The sequence below is a fragment of the Puntigrus tetrazona genome, chromosome 17 (genome assembly GCF_018831695.1).
Source record: "Puntigrus tetrazona isolate hp1 chromosome 17, ASM1883169v1, whole genome shotgun sequence".
NCBI classification, from domain to species: domain Eukaryota; kingdom Metazoa; phylum Chordata; class Actinopteri; order Cypriniformes; family Cyprinidae; genus Puntigrus; species Puntigrus tetrazona.
Window position 1 is genome coordinate 2273068 of NC_056715.1, and position 19548 is coordinate 2292615.

Consider the following 19548-nt stretch of genomic DNA (forward strand, 5'->3'; position numbering starts at 1 on the left):
TGTTGCACTTTGCATCCAAACAACCATTACGACTGGCTTTATATACCGTCTGAGCAGCAGACCATCAAATGGTGTTTTTATTCTTGTGCAGAACCGCTCCACACTGTTGAGAATAGAAATCCATCGCTCGTATGCAAAGGATCGGAGCCAATCCATATCTGCTGGTGAAATGATATTTTCATACAGGATTAAAATTGATCACGGCATCTGCGACTGTAGCATTAGATCTGCGCGAGGCGTCATTGCTGCTCTTTTAGAGGTAATTGGGCTTTTTTGCTGGAAGTTTCTTGGGAAGCAGAGAGAGAATTACTAGATTAAGCACTCCGGAATATGTTTGCGTTCTGTGGCACGGCTCTGATTCATATTTTATGTTGCTTTTTGTTTGTTGATAAAATGTGGAGACAATATCCGCTGATTTTCTTCTCCACCAACAGTCGTTTTTCATCCATCAAGGCATTCTTCTCTCCCCATCTTTCGGCACTTGCTATAACTGATTTAGCATTTATGGTGGTAAAAAATTAATCTAAATGTCGGCCAACGGGGAACGCAGAAGCTCTGGGCTGATTTATTTCCGACTTAATTCAGAATGGCTTGACATGATGAACGCTACAGAAAGTGGGCAGTTGTGTTTTGGAAGCATTAAAGCGGCTGTTGTGAGTTGTTTGATTGAAAATCATAAATCAGTAGACTCAAACCTTGGACCAGAGAGCCGAGACTGTAAACACCAGAGAGCTTGTGCCGTGCGTGTTATTAGCCAATACACTGACTTCATGCAGATCTACTTGTGCTTTAAGTGATTGAAAATCTGATTTATGTGCATTTGAATACATTTCAGTTTTTTAGAGTAGTATGCACCATTAAGTCGAAAACATTGACTTTTAAAACTTTATAAACGTTAACATTAACTTGCTCATTTTCTTCACAACTGTTGCTCTGCTGTGACTGTAGTTTACCGTAAAAAACACTTTTTACAAATTACCATATGCTGTAGTCTTTATGTACAGTGCATATTTTTCGGCTTTAAATAAACCAATAATCTGTGTTTTGCACCTTATGCTGCCTATGATGAACGTGTGTGATGCATTGTGATATCTTAAAACTTCATTGCTTATGTTATAGTTAATGAAGCCACCGTCTACACCTAAAGTTTATATTTGCACTTTCAGATGATGCATTTATATTTTGGACAAGCTGCAAAGCTACTTTGGTTTTTCTCATTCTAAAATAAATGTAATATCTATTTTCGTAACACTTTAGAATAGGAAACACTTATCCAATATTACCTATGTCTTTACTCTTAATAAAATCCTAATTTGATGCATATTAACAGGTAGTAAGGTAGCTGTTAAATTTAGTGATGCAGAGGCATTAATATGTGCTTAATTGCTACTAATAAATGGCTAATATTTGAGTAATATGGATGCTTATAAGCTACTGGTTAAGAGACCCTAAAATAAAGTGTTTATTTTCTTTATCAATTGTATTCTATCAACTAAATGAAATCAACATTTGATGCATATTATCATGTAGCTTTGCAGGTTGGTTTCTTAAAACATATTAGGGATGTTAGCACAGTTCTTCTGGATTTAGTCTGTCTCGGTTTGTTTGTTTCTTCGTCATTCCAGACAGTCTGGAAGATGATGAGATCAGATCTTCACAAAATGCTAGTAAATTTCACAAATAATTACCAAGAATTCGGCAGATTAGTAGAGAATTTGAAGCAGAAAGACTGTAATCACATTTTCTTGCAGTGCATACAGTGTTTACACCAGTGTTTTATTATATTTAAAGATGCCTCGCCAGTCGCTTTCGCTATGCTAAACTGCTACTGTAGCAGTTGCTGCCAGAAAAGGACTCATTTTAATCCGAAGGAGATAAATACAAAGAAATGCACAGTTGTAAATCACCCGATTCAAAATAAACAAACACTTAGGAGCGCTAGTCATAATTTATAATAAATCATTGTTTTGTGCAGGCATGCGTGGGGAGAGCTAGCGTATATTTTGGGCGTTTTCCATCTAGCTCAGATGCAGGTGAGGTTAGCATTGTGTTTCTTACTCTTTGTTTGAGCGCTTGGCGGGGGAAAGAAGATTTCTGGCTGGCCGTCTGTCTGTGGTAAAAAGGCAGCAATGAAAGTCATTCACAGGGGCGTCTCACGAGACCCCGGGCCAAAGCTAATCACAACTTCGACCCACTTCTGGATTCCAATGACTGAATCAATTGAGCTGAGGTCTCTCGACGAAGCACAACAAAGTCGGTGTGACTGCAACTTTAGCCTGCTGCGGCCCAGCGCCACAACAGCGCGGATGCCTGCCCCGTCTGTGATTGGCACAGAGGTGTGCTCTTGATACTATATACAGTCGATAACAAAGAGCCCCGCGCAGCTATTGAGTTCAGTTACAGACCGTCTCTCCTGGGCCTTTTGTTTGGATGGGAAAAGCAGTGTTGAAAACAGAAAGGCATGTTGGGATATATTGCTACAAATTACAATAGCGGTGAACCCTGTTACATGTCTGTATTATGAATAGAAGCTAATTTTATTGGATCTATCAATAGTAAGCATGGTTTTTCCGTCACTAATAACATGTTTTATATGGCATTCTTGTATATGAATCATATAACTGTATATACAATATGCCGTTTAAAGGTTTGAGGTCAGTGAAAAGTAATATTTTTGTTTATCAGCGATGCATTTAGTTGGTTAAAAGGGACAGTAAAGCCACTTATAATGTAACAAAAGATTTCAGTGTCAAATAAAAGCGGTTTTATTTATCAAAGAATGCTGAAAAGTAACATGTATTATGCTTTATACTGTTTTCACCATTTATATTTATATATATATATATATATATATATATACACATTATATATATATATATATATATATATATATATATATATATATACATATACATATACATTATATATATATATATATATATATATATATATATATATATATATATATATATATATACATTATATATATATTTGTTGTTTTTTTGGCTGTATGTTTAATCAAATAAATGCAGCCTTTGTGAGCATCTTAAAAAATCGCACTGACCTCAAACCTTTAAATGGTGATGTACTTTGGTACTTCACTGTACCATGGTATCGCCACAGTACGTCATGTCCCGTTTAAAACCAACCTGTTTAACTTTTAAATTAAATAATAGTTACACCACAGAATTTGGCGCTTTCTCTTTTGACCTCTGTGGTTGTAACATGGACATGCAAGGTTTGAAACAAAAGAATTTTAATAATCATTTCTGTTTTATTTGGCATAAAAGGGCTAAAATATTAAAGAAATTGGGGATGTCAAACGAAAAAGCAATTTTGAGGTGTAGAGAATTATTTTATTTTGATGAGAGAAACATTTTAGTAGCTCAATAACATGCCCAAAGTAAAACCAGATCTACAGAATGTGTTTGGAAAGCAAACGGGCTCAATTCCAATATAATTTTTAGAGTATATTTACAGTGCTGAATTCTTATCTCACCGCTTGATAGACAAAGAAATGATAATCATAATCATCTCTTTCTATTTTCCCCTAGTTTTGGTTTGTCTTCTGGGACGTCGTCTCTTGGCGCCTCACAACCTTAAGTACTTCATGTATAAAGCATTGAAGTTTTGTCAGTCACAAGCCAGGAAGCAAAGTCTGTCAGGTTTGGAGTAGCAGTAGATGTTTATGTTACCGTCGTTCTTGCGTTTCTGTCAGGTTGCAGGCTCTAAGGAAGGAGAAGTCACGTGACGCCGCTCGCTCGCGCCGGGGGAAGGAAAACTTCGAGTTCTACGAGCTGGCAAAGATGCTTCCGCTCCCCGGCGCCATCACCAGCCAGCTGGACAAGGCCTCCATCATCCGCCTCACCATCAGCTACCTTAAGATGAGGGACTTCGCCAACCAGGGAGACCCGCCGTGGAACCTGCGCATCGAAGGACCGCCACCCAACACCTCAGTCAAAGGTAAGACGCTTTCTACTGTGGACTCCTTTTACTCTGTGTTACAGTGCTTTTTCAACATGGATGCCGAATATTAAATACTATAATAATTTTCAAGTTCTTCAGTGTATATTAATGAATGGGAAAACGCTTTTGCGCTAAAACGCTTACAATGATAGTAAGCACGCAGGCAACATGCTATGTTATGTTTTTTTTAGTTTATATTTAGAAACATTTTTGTATTTTAATTGAAGCTAAAGTTTTAACAGTTTTGTTTTGTTTCTGCCTTGTTTTTTTGCCATTTGGCAACGCTGAAATGAGTTAATTCTATGGTTTTAGTTTTAGTTAACTGTAACCTTGCTCATAACACATATTTAGAATATCATAACACAAAAAATAATTAAGTAACTAGCTGCTTTACTTTAACTTCAGGCTGTCTAGAGAACGTCTAATTCTATGACTTATTCATTCTAAATTATTAATAATTTTATAATAAAACAAGCACATCTAAGCTTTTTCACAGCGACAACAAACTAAATGTTTTTGCTGACACCAAATCAGCTTGAAATGAATGTACTTTTTAATAAATATACAAGCTGCAAATTCTGTTTTATTCAACAGACTGGCCTGCAAGTCTTCCTTTAGTGGAAGTTCACCCAAAAATGTAAATTCTGTCATCGTTTATTCTCACCATGTTGTGCCAAACCTTTATGCATTTCTTATATTTCAGTTCCTGTTAACTCACATAATAAGTTTTGTACATTATATGGAAGTCAATGGAACCCTAAACCATTCGTTACCATCATTCTTCAAATGTCTTATTTTCTTGTTCCAAAGAAAAATTAGCTTTGGAATTGGACATTATATAAATGATGACCAAAATGCTTTTTTTGGGTGGACAATCACTTTTTTAAGAGTAATTGTAAGTGGTTTATACACACTGAGGTACTAGTTGATGTGATTAGTACACAAAAACAGCAGATCATCATTTAGTGCTTTTGGTTAACAGCAAGAACAGGAAGCAGACGATAAAACTCTGGATATACGTGAAAAAAATCAAGTGAGATGTGCAGAACAGTCATAACTCGCTCCCTTCTGACTGGAGTTTGCTGCACTACAGGCTCGAGAAGAAAAATAGCTGTCGGTTATAAATAAACAAGACCGTGTCATGCCCTACAGAAGCCTAATTAGTTACGAATGTCAGTACGCTGAAGCAGCCTATAGATTTAACAGTAACTATGGATTCTTAGTTGGACTGTAACGATTAGGTGAGTAATGGGCCTGGTTAATCAACTAATGCTAATTGGTTGGTGATAAAGGATGCAGTCGGGATCAATGAAAATAAAAAAGATGCGCTCGATACTTGCTCTTCTTGTTATATTTGACTGCTGTGGCTAAATGTAATATTTAAAAGAGATGATGCTCATTTACTACGGGTTTTATCAGTGCATTTGCACCTGGGTTTCTGTCGAAAAGACAAAATAATATTTTCAATCGTTACAGTTCACATGTATGTCTGTGTATATATATATATATATATATATATATATATATATATATTATATATATATATATATATATATATATATATATATATATATATATATATATATATATATATATATATATATATATATATATATATATATATATATATATATATATATATATAATTATCATTATTTACACTAATTACTAACCTCTTTCTTGATAATTCTTGATAATTTATTTTACACTATTTATTTTATAATTTATTATTTTTAATTAAAAATTATTTTTCTGCATTCTTTATTATTATAACTTTAGCATATTTTTATATGTTACATTATATATAATCCATTCTGTTAATTCTTTTCATATAATTCATCACAGCTACTTTGCACTTAAGTGTGAATTATTTACTGTACATTTGGCATGGCTGTAATACCATGAATGTTGTGAGAGGCAACATAAATTGTTGCAGTTTTCAGCGTCTTTGTTCTGTGTATTCCGGCCGGCACACAACAGATGGTATCATTGTTGTCTCGCTTTGAAGAGGCGCATGCATTTTAATGAGAAAATGTATATGGTGAATAATTCGGCGTAGAGCCGGTTCGCAGGACTGTTGCCTTTTTCCACGTCCGACATCGACGTGCTCGACATGCGGTGCAGGAAATGATGTAAGCGAAGGAAATGAATAAAGTGCATCGCATCCCCATGTATTAATGAACGCTCAGCAAGGTGAATCCAAACCCTCCAGGACAACGAGAGGCTCTTTGTGTCCTTCCATCTCATTGACAGCAGCCGTTTGAATTGAATCAGTAGCGCGGCCCATTTTATTTGCACTACATTTCGAACAGAACCTGTTATCGATTCCCGTTTTGCCGCTCTGCATCGCTAGAGCTAATGGATACTCAGCCCCGCTCCCGATTCCTCCAAGCTCATGAATCTCTGTTTATTTTCCGATCGGAGCGAGGAGATGAGGCTGACCTACAGCGGCACAGCTCTCTCTCCCCATCCTCCGCTGACTCCTGCCGGATTGTTGTTTAGACTAAAAGAGGTGCATGTGTTTTGATTGGCGTACAGTTGACCGGGAGGCGCGCCGCGCGCCATAATGCAGAGCATGCTAATATGAGCATATGGTGACTTATTGCATCAGACCCGGAGCTCAGAGGGCAGGGCCCGTTTCTCCTTCCGATTGTTTGTGTGCACCAGTCAAGGTGAGCCGGAGGAAAACGATACTGTTTCCCCCCGGCCTGGAAGTAGCTGGTTCATTTGTCAGTGCAGACTTCCAGGCAATTTCCCAGCGACTTTACATAGAGATCCGGAGCCACCGCTGCTGTTATTATACAGTATTTGCTGTGAGAAGAAGAAAAAATCAAGTCGACTTCTTGTGAGGCATTTCTACATAATAACTGATGATTGTAACCTTTTGGGAAATCTCCGAACAGTGTCGTTTGGCAAATCTCACGTGAATCAAAAATGATTCTTTGCTTAAAAGAAAATCTACCTCCGATTTTTTTTTTAATGTTTCTGTGAATAAGAGAACCGTATCAAACACAAGAAACATACAAAAGCTCTCAAAGGTTTGGCGTCATTAATGTTTTTGAAGAAATGAATGCTTTTATTCGAAAAGAATGCACAAAATTGATCAAATGTGACATTTTTAGTGTTTAATAAGATAACTTTACATTCTTTATATTCCCACTTTCCACCAAATATTCCCAGTGACTTTGCATATTAGATATATAAATATTTTATGTTAAAAGAAAGAGCAAAAAAAATCAAGTTGACTTTTTAAAAGAAAATCTATGTGCATGTTTATGTTTTATTTTTTTATGTCTGTGTGAATAAAGAAAAAATGGCAAATACAAGAAAAAAATAAACATTCATTCAATTAACTACTGCTTTTTTTTTCGTAAGGATGCATCGCATCAGCTAAAAGTGAGAGTAAATACATTTATAATGTTACAAAAGATTTCTATTTCACATCAGTAGTGTATTTTGAACTAGTCACTACTAGTCAAACATCCCAGTTTCCATGGAAATATTAAGCAGCACAACTGCTTTCAACATTGATAATAAGAAGCGTTCCTTTCGCACGAAATCAGCATATTAGAATCATTTTTGAAGGATCATGCAATTTCCCCAAACTCAGATACGGAGCCGCCGCCGCTGTTATTATACAATATTTACCATGAAATGGATAAAAAATCAAGTTGACTTCTTGTATGCTGTTTCTACATAATAACTGATGATCTTAACCTTTTGGGAAATCTCCGAGCAGTGTCGTTCGGCAAATCTAATGCGAATCGGAATGCTTAGAGGAAAATCCACCTGCATTTTTCCAGTTTGTTCGCGTCCGTGTGTATAAAGAACAATTTGGAGCTGCCATTTGTACGGTGGAGAGTCGCCAAACATCATTAAAACAAAGCCACCTTCTGTTGAATGCAAAAGCAGGGCGACAAAGCGTAGAACTCGGGCCTTTATCTATAATAAAAGCCGGCCGCATTACTGGCATCGCAACTGAAAGAATTTGACCTCCGATTCTCAAGTGTTGATTTATTATCATAAGTCGCACGCTAGCCGCCTCTCTCCTTTCGCGCCTGTTGACCTTTACCGTAATTGACCCATCAACTAATTTTTTTGGAGCGTTTTAACCGAAATTTGCTAGTCTCTGTCAGAAGCGTTTCACATCTGTTGAAGGACACTGCACAAACAAGCATGACCTTTCTGTTGTTTGGAGGATGGCGCGGGCCCCTGACCCCCCTCCACCACCTGTGCATTCATTATTCATGCATGCAGAGCAGCGAGCAGTCGCCAAAATGCCACACTTCACCAAGCGCACACCCCCAAACTCTACTGCGCTGCCTGCACAATTGACACGTTTTGCGCCTGTAGTTAGCCGCCGAGTCGAGGACACATATGCCAGTTGTCCTTTTATGATCACCGGGAAGGAATTCCAAATGGGCTGAAATGTTTGCGAAATAGCAGCTTTCCGTCGGAATGTCAAAAACTCGCTTCTCCGTCTTAATCACCCTGGGCGTAAACATCTTGCGCCAACGGCTGCTCGGAGACTGATATTAACGGAGGGGAATTAATTGAGTGAAATTCGAAATTATTTTTTATGCACCGCCGGTGCCCACAGGGAGAGAAATCACAAACGAGATCTCCGTAACGACTCAGTTGTTTCTCTTAGATGGCGATGAGATTCAGCGGAGAGGAAATGGAGGCATTTACGAATAATTTCTCAATTTGAACATTGCCCAAGATCTAATTCATACCCATGTTCTATGCAAATTTATTTCATAGCCGTATACTCTTACTGTTGACTCCAAACTTTGGACTTCATTTATTTGATCAAAAACATTTTTACACATTAAAAAAAAGAGTTTATGATGCAAAGCAGCAGCTATTGTTCAAGATTTAATGATTTTTTTAGAAATCATTCTAATATGGTGATTTGCTGCTCAGTTATCAATTATAGCTGGTATTTAATATTTATTATTAAATTAATAGTTTTGCATTTTTTTGATGAACAAAGTTCACAAAAAAAGAATGTATTTGAAATAGAAATATTTTGTGACATTTGTAATCAATATAATGGATCCTCAATTAATAGTAGTGTTAATTTCGTAAATAAAAACTCAATTGTTTCTCTTAGATAATGGTGAGATCATATGGAAAGAAAATGGAGGTTCGGGAGACCCTACGATTATGTTCATATTCGTATTCTATCCAAATGTGTTTTATAGCTGTACTGTTGCTATATAGATGTACATTAACACTGAAAAGTAAGATTCATGTTTTTGAATTCTAAACATCATTAATCTAGTCTTCAGTCTCGCATGATCTTTAGAAATCATTCTGATATGCTGATTTGCTGCTCAATTATTAATAATGGTTTTTATTAATGAATCATGCATTTTTTATGATTCTTCAATGAACATAAAACTTGTTTGTGAAATTAGAAATGAATGCCTTTACTGTCACTTTTAATCAGTTTCACACATGCTTGATAAATAAAAGTATTTATTCCTTTAAAAAAAAAAAATCTTAACGACCACAAACTATTTTTTTATTGGTCTTTAGAAATTCCAAGAGACAATAGTGATTCTTCAAGGGTTAGTTCATTAAATACTTTGTTCATCTTCGGAACACAAAGAAAGATATTAGACTATATGACCCTCCATAGACAGAAACACAACTGAAATGTTTCCAGGTCCAGAAACATAGTAAATACATCAGTAAAACAACAGAGACTCAACCTCAGTTTTGCGACACCAAGACAATGCTTTTTTATTTTTGCCAAGAAAACAAAAATTGGCATAATTTACTCTTCTCCCCTCGGCTACGTCTTCCATCATTTCCGTTCTTAAGTACTCTCCAAAATGGCGGAAGACGTAAATCAACTAACTAAGACCCTATGAAGGCATCTGAGATGTGTTGCGCCGTAGCTTCTTCAGGTGTGGGTTTATTCGGTGGTTGTGGCGTTCTACTGTAAACATCCTGTTTGTATTGGCGGTTTTCTCATCAGTGGGGTTCTAATCTATTCAGCAGTCAGTGGAAGCGCGTGGAACATACTGACAGAAACACACAGTGCTTTGTTGTGTGTGATTAATACCTGAGACGCGGCGGCCCGCTGTCTTTATTAGAGGCAGCGCTGGAAGCCGCCGTGTGTTCGCTGGTTATCAGCGTTTGATCTCTGGTGACTGCTGCATCGCATAGATGTGTCAGTCAGCCCAACGCACCCAAACCTCCTGCTTTTCAAGCCTCTTGTTTATATTGAAGGAAAAAAAAGATTTCGTGATCATCTCCTTTCTTCGTTTGCATGTTTTCGGCCCGTCTTCTGGGATGCTGTCCTTCGGCACCTCATAAACTCACGCGATTTAACCAGCATAATGGCTTCTCTTGAAGTTTAGTCAGTCATAAAAAGTTTCCTTCATTTTTTTTTTTTTATTTTGACGTAACGACATGCTTTTCCGGAGTAGCAGCCAAATGTCCGTGTACTTGTCCCAATTAGCATAATTTCATCAATAAACTCGGAGAGACCTTGAAGAGAACTCCCCCTCCTCTCCCCCGCACTACATCTTTGACGTCTCGTTTTCTTCACGCCTGACATTTAGCTACACCCGTGAGCTTCATGCTGTTTCAGACCGCCCTTCTCTGCTTTAAAACTGTAGCTTCCCATTTACAAGCACGCATTTACAATCAATATGCATTTAATCAGTAACCGTGTACATTTTATTGGTGCGTTTGTTTCCTGGAAAGCCAACCCATGACCTTGTTGCAAAGCTGTGCTGTGTTAGTTCAACTACAGGAAGATACAGAAGTGCAGTCTAACCAGTCTTTTAGCTACATCACAAGCTAAAAAGGAAAAATATTTTGAGCTATATTTATTTATTAATTTATTTATCAGTATGTTTTTTCCTTCATTGGAATAAAATGATTGACTAAAATGATCAGATATGAGATATTATATGATATTATACAGCTTGAGGTGATTTTTTTTTTTATTTAATAGTATTTAATTTAATTGTGTGTGTGTGTGTGTGTGTGTATATATTTTTTATTAAAATTGTAATCATTTTTGTATTTGATATTTTTCTGCTTTTATTAAATTTTTTGTTTAAAGGTTTATTATATGTGAAGTGTTTTTGTCATTTTTAAAGTACAGCAAGCTGACTGAAATTATATATAATATTAGTGATGTCAAATGATTACTTGCATCCAAAATAAAAGTTTTTCGTTTACAATATATATGTCTGTACTGTGTAATTTATTATGTATATACAAAGACACAAACATACATCATACAAATTGTATCACATATAAATATATTTAACCTCAAATATATACATGCACATTTTTGTATATATATATATACACATCATAAATGTACACACTCATACACGCACATATACATACACACATATATACAAAAACTTTTATTTTGAATGCTATTATATGACAGCACTAATATAAAAGGTCTGCTTTTGTTTTAACCATTTTTGTTTCTGGAAAACTACTGCGAAATGTAGTTGCATTATTTGCATCAGTTACAACTACCCCAAATAGCCACCTGTGCACCCCTAATAGATTAGCATATCAAACCATCATACAGTCAACAGCGTGATCTCATTAAAGGCTTTGACCAGCTCACAAAGTGATGGAGCAGTCACTTTAACGTCCTCATGTGAAGGGGGTCTTTGGCGGAGCAGGTTGGCAGAGAGCAGGGCATTGATTAAAGCGCTCTATCCGGGTGACCAGCGTGCCACACTCATTGTTAATGGTAATGAGGGAATTAATGCTGTTTGCATCACAATAGACCCTCACAACAGTGAAAAAGTGCTTTTCCCCCCTTCCCTGGCATTCTGGACTGTGTGGAAAATGGCAGGCTCAAAGGTGCCGTGCCGCTCGGAGCCGTGCATCACGGGTAAAAATCAGCCCTCGCCGATATCCTTCACTCTATAAATGGATGGTAATTTGCCCAGCTGTGAGTGTGAGATGTTCCATTCCCCAGTCGTGGTGTAAGAAAAATTGAATGACAGTGAGCAAAACAGCAGTAATTATAAAACTAATTACTAAATGCTGATGATGCCCATAGGCTTTGCATAACTAAATTTAGAAGAGGAAATTGCTTTTGGCTGCATTGAGGCTGTGGGCATGTTTATGCTATTTTCTTTATTTTCCGACGCACACCAAAGAAAGTCGTAATTGCCATGGAAACAATTACTCGTACACCTTTATTTTTGTGGCTTCGTGAGGCGAAAACAGCTTGAGGGAGCGTTGTTGTCAAACAATGTGTTTTAATAACAGCAAAAAAAACTGTACATACTTTGTCTTGCCGTGAATTGATTAACATTAAATCAAACGGAGCCAAAGAAATGCAGTTAATTGCTAGAACGAGGCCGTTATTTCCTTATTAAATCACATTCCCCTTGTGCGAGATTCTCTATGCAAGGTGCGATTCCTGCTCGCCGTTCAGGCTGAGACTTAATCGCGACTCCGCTATATATTTGAGCGTAACTATGCTCTTTAATGGTCTATCCTTCTTCTGAATGGAGACAACAAAGCCAATGTTGGCAGCGCCAGCGTGAGACAGCCCTCCAGGGTGCCTTAAGTTTCCCAATGGCTTCGCTCGGGAGCGCGGCGTGTATTTGTATACGCTCCGGGTCGGCCTTTGTGTGTGTTTACTTTCAGAAAGGGCTGTATTTCCTCAGTAACAACACTGCAGATTTCCTGGCGGAAGGAGAATATGATTATTGTTTCTCCGCTAAAAATAGAGGTGTTTTGCGCTGACGAATAGGCAGAGTGCTTCGACTCTCGTCGGCCTGCTGGTAATTAGTCCTATTGCAAACAGGCCAATAATGGAGAAATGAATCCAAGAGACAGTCGGAATGAATACGGAGAGCCTCGTTTTCCAGCGCCGTGATTGAACCTGTAGTCGGCTGCGGCTAATATCTTCACAAAGTATTACAAATGACCTCCGCGGTACCGGCCGCTTTTTCTAGGGGAGTGGTTTCTGTAGATGCAAGTTTTAAAAGGGCCTGAATGCCGGTTTTAAAGTGCCCCTGTTATGGATTTTTGAAAACGACCTTTCATGCAGCGTGTGACTAGCGAATGAAAACATCGTGCGAAGTTTTAAATCCGAAAGCGCACCTTGCGTAAAGTTAACGTCTCTCAAAAGAAAGAGTCGACTCTGAATCATCGTAACGAGTCCCAAGTCGTTTTATGTTGACGTCAACATGAAACGTTAGCATATTGCCCGGCAACCTGTTGGTCTTTTCGAGTGCTTTAAACGAAATCGACCAATCCCCGGAGGGGTTTGGAAAACGGAACGAATTGTTTGAGAGTCTCTGAACAAATAAGGTAAAAAGAAACGCGTGAAAGTGTTTTTTGACCTTGCATGCATGTCACCCTGATGCTTGGTACTCCCACGATCAAAATACAAACCTTTCATAACACATAATATGGGCACTTTAAATTTCATTTGATTTCAACTGATTTTGCCTGCTTATCATTTAATCCTCCGTTTTATTTTTTTTGGGTTGTCGGCCATACCTGAGCGTCTCCCACCGGCCGCTGACAGTCTTCTGAGTGCTGCTCTTTTGAAGTGGAACGTCTGAAAGCACAGCGTGAGCCTCAAATAAAGTGAAGGGCATTTACTATTACAAGTAATGTCCTTAATAATCTTGTTAGTGTAGACTCTCTCAGTACGAGACAAATGGAACATTATTGGCTTATGGGCTGTAGTAAATAATTTAGTTTCCAATATTCAGGCTGCTTTGACAGTAAATTAGAATGACATGAAAAGAGGTTGTTGAATAAAGAAAGTATCCAATCAAATTTAATTGGCTCGACTACGGCAGCTGTAATATATTTCATAATTAAACCAAGTTGTCATAGAGCTTTATAGGCTTGCACGAATCAAAACGTCAAAAATAATTCCTTGATATCCTGCTTTTAAAACTTCACCGTGCTCTGTGATTTCTTTTGTGTTTGCAGCGCAGAGAGACATGGGAACATGAAGACTTAAGTTCAATAACCAAACTGTTAGAACACCCTAGCAACTGCATAGCAACCCCTTAGAAACGACCCTAACATCTAAAACGGCAAAGGGTTGCTACATTAAAATTGATCGTGCTATATATGGGTCGAAGGTGTTAAGATGTCTGCATTAAAAAAAATTCACAAAAGTTATTTTATGTCCACAGAAAGCACTTTAAATAAAGTAAAGTAAGTATGTAAAGTAAGTGTAAGTAAAGTGTCAGTAAGGTTTTAAAAAAGTTTTTGGAGAATAAAACGTCAAAATTTTTGTCATCCAGTGTAACACAATATTTATATAAAAACATGCTTTTACTGTCAAATAGGATAGGGGCAAATTGAATGTAAAATTACAACTAAGTAGTATTTGAGGTGAAAGTAATTAGTCTTTTAATGTGTCATAAATTGATTTTTGTTGTAAATATTCTTGACAAGATTGTTACATGGAATGACATTTTAGCGGGTACATTTAGTAAATCAAGGAAAATGTGTAATATGTATTTTTGGCACAGAAAAAAAAAATGTAACACAAAAAAACACCACCTTTAAATCTAAAGGATTAATTGTAAGCCTTTAAATTTTATATATATATATATATATATATATATATATATATATATATATATATATATATATATATATATATATATATATATATATATATATATATATATATATATATAGAGAGAGAGAGAGAGAGAGAGAGAGAGAGAGAGAGATCAAATTTAAAAGTAAAAGTTTTTTTACATATTATGTATCTGTATTGTTTATATTTATTATGTATGTATATATATATTTATATATATATATATATATATATATATATATATATATATATATATATATATATATATATATATATATATATATATATATATATATATATATATATATAAACATACACATACAGCAAATAAAAAGTCGGAACTGCATTCGTAGAAGAGAAAATGCACTTTAATAAACTTTATTTTGCACTGATGTATTGTGTTGGATATATTTAGTTCCTTTGTGCAGTGGCTCAGGAGATGAGGCTTTGAGTCTGTATAAATGTCAATGGTATTTTTGAGATAATGTAAACTCGTTAAAACTGATTTCATGCGCATCAAAAAATGATTTTTTGACATTACATAGCCCGCACGCATATATTATGTAAATGAAAAGTTGTATTTTTGATTCGATTAATTGCAATTAATTGTTTGACAGCACTGTATATTTATTATTATTATCTATGAAGATGATGCTAAATTTTGATTTCATATTCTCTTCCAAAGTGGTTGGTAATCAGTCCGCTCTCCCACACTGTGTTGTGGTTTGCTGTTTGTCTGCAGTGAAGTGTAAAGGCGGTTAAGATTTCAGAGGAAGGTCATGGAGGTGTCTGGCCTCAACACTGTTTGTCTCTCACAGGACACAAATGACTCACCCAAATCATCCAATTTAATCACACCATTTTCTGCCCCTCAATAGCCCTCGCCCAGCTTAATCACTCCGTTTACTTGCTGTCACAAAGAGCTTCATATCGAAACCAATGGATTTCTAGCATTTAAAGGCGAGCTGGGAGCGAGCCGCAGGCGGAGAGGTCGAGAGACTCGGGCGCTGGCTGAAAAACCAACCGATTCATGCGTGAAACATTTAGCTATTGCTATCTCAACGCATGACTAACAGTTTTCGCTCACCCATATTATTCATTAATATCTATAATAAACCACTTGATAGCGGCCCCGACGGTCTAGGATTTTTCGCTCTCATCTCCGCATTACCGTTGTGATGCTGAATTTGCTTTAACACTGGGGTTGGCTAAGAAAGGGTCAACAGCAAAGTTGGTTGAACCCTTGTTCTGCTCAAATTCTCGATGGCGATTCTCATTCTGCATTAAAATCGCATTCCGTGTTCATGTAACCAAGTAGCAACATTTAGAATTGTAAACTGCCTTCCTTTCAGCGTATAACATGGAATTTGAATGAAATTGACCAAATTTAAAGAATGCAAAAAAATGCTACTTTCCCAGTTTTTTTTCTGCCACTATTAATTATTTTATTGTGCATTTTAAACTATTAATAATAAAAAAACAACCCCAAATTTTCGAACAACAGTGCATGAACTTCTTTTTATTTTTTTACAGTCAAATTGCAATTCTGCAGCGTTTGACACCTCCTCCACTTAGTTGTTGGATATAGCAATGAATATAGCATTTACTCCTAAAATCCGAGCTGCTGAAGACACAGAGGAGGAACGTTACTTTAATTTTGAAGGGAATGTACTGATCGCCGATCTAAATAAATGCGTCCATGTTTGTGCAAATCATTCATGATCCAGCTTCATCTACAAAAGAAGCCTAGTGCTAGTTAACCAGTTTTGCGGAGGTTTACAGTCTGCTCGTGAATCCACAGTAGAGAGGGGCGGGGTCAGCAGAGCTCATTAGCATTTAAAGCAACGTGAACTAGAATGGCTTGCTAAAAACAGCTGATTTTAATCAAAGTATGTTATAGACTTTTCTTTAATATCATATCAACTTGGGCACCCGATGACCCTTTTAAATAGTAGTAATTGTGATTTTGCAGCTTAAAAAATAATTGACTATATTTTACATATATTCAGTAAAATCTCTGTTTTCTTCGCCTGACCTTTGACCTTTGTTTTAGGCATACAACATTGTCCCATTATGGTAAATTATTTTTGAAACATACAAAATTAAATGCTTTTTCACTATCTGAAAAAGAGGTCTTCCTGTTTAAAAAAAACATAAAACATCTTTATGAACATTTTTTCCTTGTGCTGCTATATTTGATTTGAAACTCAAACAGTAAACTGTCTAAAACTTGACACGAATTCGGATGCAATTTCACTGTCTTAAAACCCATGTCTTATTTTTTTCCAAAAGCATTAAAACAGCTTTAACATTGTGTTTCGTCTTGGAATTTCAAATCTTAGCAACAAGTCAACAAGACTCTTGTTTTTAGTGTTTCCTGACCTCTGGTTATGGTACGGATCACATCTTTCAAACCGGTTTACAATAATGTACACAAATGCCTGACTTCCACAAAAACCTACTCTTCATCACTGCCCTCACGCTCATTCCTTCTATCCTCATTGGTCCTCTCTTTATTTGTTTTATTACCACAACCTGATTTTCTGATGCACTCATATCACTGTTATCAATAATTTCTGAAACAAGTCCAGATTTGTCTCTCTGTCTTACAAAAATGAACCTAAATCACGTGCATAAATGCTACCTGCAACACAAAATATGCATCCCTTGATAGGAATTTGTCAGCTCTGCATGACACATGTCTCTGTTTTTATAAAAGTGCTTTAAAAATGATATGTATTTTCTAGTCTATTCTATGGAGCCTTGAGAGCATGTGACCTAATATGTGCTTTTGTCTCCTTAGTTACCAAAAATGTGAAGCACAGGTATAACAAATTTTAATTTTGCTGGTTGAAGCGTATTTCATTTAACAAAAGCAATGTGTTGGTTAAACGTTAATGTATTTTAAATGCAGTTGTCAACTTAGCGAACGCACGTGAACGCATAGTGTTATTCTAACCCTAGCAGAAGCAGCAAGCACTCCGTCTCCCAGCATTCCTGTGCCCTGTGCATGTCACGCAGCACACTTGGATCACCCCGGTGCCGTTTGGCCAGTGGGCTCGCATTAGGTCAATCTGCGGAGCCACTAAGGAGTCCAGACGCACAACCCAGCTGCAGGCTAGCTCAGATTCATTCTCCAGTGTGTGTCCATCACCGAGCCTGGCGGTCACCACCGCTGGGACCGGAGCCCAGTCAATCAACAGATCGCCCAAGGCCTTCGACAGTGGCTCCTTCCTCCCCCCCCATCCCCACTCAATCACACTATCTGTCTTCACACAGTGGCCGCCACTAATGAGAATGTATATGTACGCATGAATAAAACATGAAATTCATTGTTTTTGGTAGCAGAAGCTCTCACCACGAGTAGCTTCTTGATGGGAGCCTGCGTTTGAAGTCCCTCGCCGAATCGCTAGCAGCGTTTGATTGAATTTGTTGCTTGCTTTAAGTAATTAGAAATAACACCGACTTCTCCTTGTTGCGACGTCCTTGCTATGAAAATCTCGGTTGGACAGAAGCTCAGAGAAAATTACTTCATTTACCTTTTATCAGTTCTCTATGACCCGAGATTAGTTTATCCGTTCTTTCTGTTGAATGCGTACATTTCCTGCGTCAGATAATAAGACGAGCAGCCAGTCAAAATCGACACAATTAGAATTCCTGACTTTCCTGTGGCCTGGTAATGAAATATAGATTTGAAGAGACTTTCTGTGGCACTGCATAAGTGTAATAAACTCAGGCACACTTGTGAGTTTGTTTAGAGTCTATTGAATCACAGCCTAACTGCAACGATTGGTTCAATAGTAAAGTTATCTATGAGTTTTTTTTGAATATGCATCCTTTTGAGTTTGGGTTTTTCTTATTTGCTTATATATATATATATATATATATATATATATATATATATATATATTGTGCTGTAGTAAGTATATTAAACATATATAAAACTTTATCATTCTAAAATGTGGGGTTGGGCTTACTCTCATCCTTTGTGATGTATTTTTTTGTTGTATTTATTTATTTATCTATTTAATTATTTTGCAGTTTTAAAAAAATATGTGATCTGATTAGATTAAATTCAAGTTAGGATAATACTGGTTAATACTATTTTTACCTTCCCATACAAGATCGCTTCAAAAAGAATAGTTGTTTCCGCAACAGAGAAGCATCCAGCCTGAAATAGCAACACCGGTTTGACCAATGGTGTTTATTTAAGGCGGGGCTATCTCTATGTCGACCAATAGGAGACTAGGGGGTGGGGTTTGAAGAAGCCAGTTTGAGTCCTGGTTTTTGCTCATGTGTTTTGTCCAATAAGGGGAATATTCCAGTAAAACTTATCAAACGACTATAAAATAGACTTATTGTGTGTTATATTGTGTTGTAAACTAACATAAGGCGCTATTTGGGAGTACTTTAGCTGTAGTAGAGCCGCAGCCCTGTATGTCCAGCTGATAGATTTGGAGGACAGAGGTGTGTTGTGTCAGTAGTGTCAGCAGTATTACACATCCAGTCGTTCACTTCCTATCAGCTCTTAAGCTGCCAAGCCAATTACAGCTGAAGGAAACTGTGCGTAAATCCTCAGGCTGGATTCACATTGTTTTGAGCAGGTCAGAGGAGCATGTTCAGCTGATTAATAATGCCGCTCTTTTCTTCTTTTCTGTTTTGTTTGGACTTCATCCCAACAAGATGCATCTTAGCTGAGACCGTAAGCGTTAATTGTGAGGATGAGAGCGAGGGAACCCCGCGTCGGTCTTAACGGAGACGAGATCAGCGTTTCCCGCGTCGTCCATGTGTCGTGGCAGCTTGCCGCCTCAGACGGTGTTGTAAAAGAGCTGATGTCATTAAATGATATCGACTTCAAGGCAGCACTGATCTCGTCTTTCTGTCCCGTCCTGTCCCGTCTCTCGCTCTCTCTCTTTTTAAAGGATTCAAATTATGCAGATCCTTTAATTAAACTCTGCCATAGTGAGTTTTTTTCTCCCTCTGTGTTTGTTGATTCG

The 19548-nt window shown here is 37.1% G+C and overlaps 1 protein-coding gene across 4 annotated transcripts in view; it reads left to right on the forward strand.

Annotated features, from left to right (window-relative positions):
- Window positions 1–19548, forward strand: part of LOC122362283 (neuronal PAS domain-containing protein 3) — a 272325-nt gene that overhangs the window by 90094 nt on the left and 162683 nt on the right. For all 4 annotated transcript variants that reach the window (XM_043263690.1, XM_043263691.1, XM_043263692.1 and 1 more), the window contains one exon: window positions 3719–3963. In XM_043263690.1, coding sequence (XP_043119625.1) covers window positions 3719–3963 — 245 coding nt within the window. The remainder of the gene's footprint in view (window positions 1–3718; window positions 3964–19548) is intronic.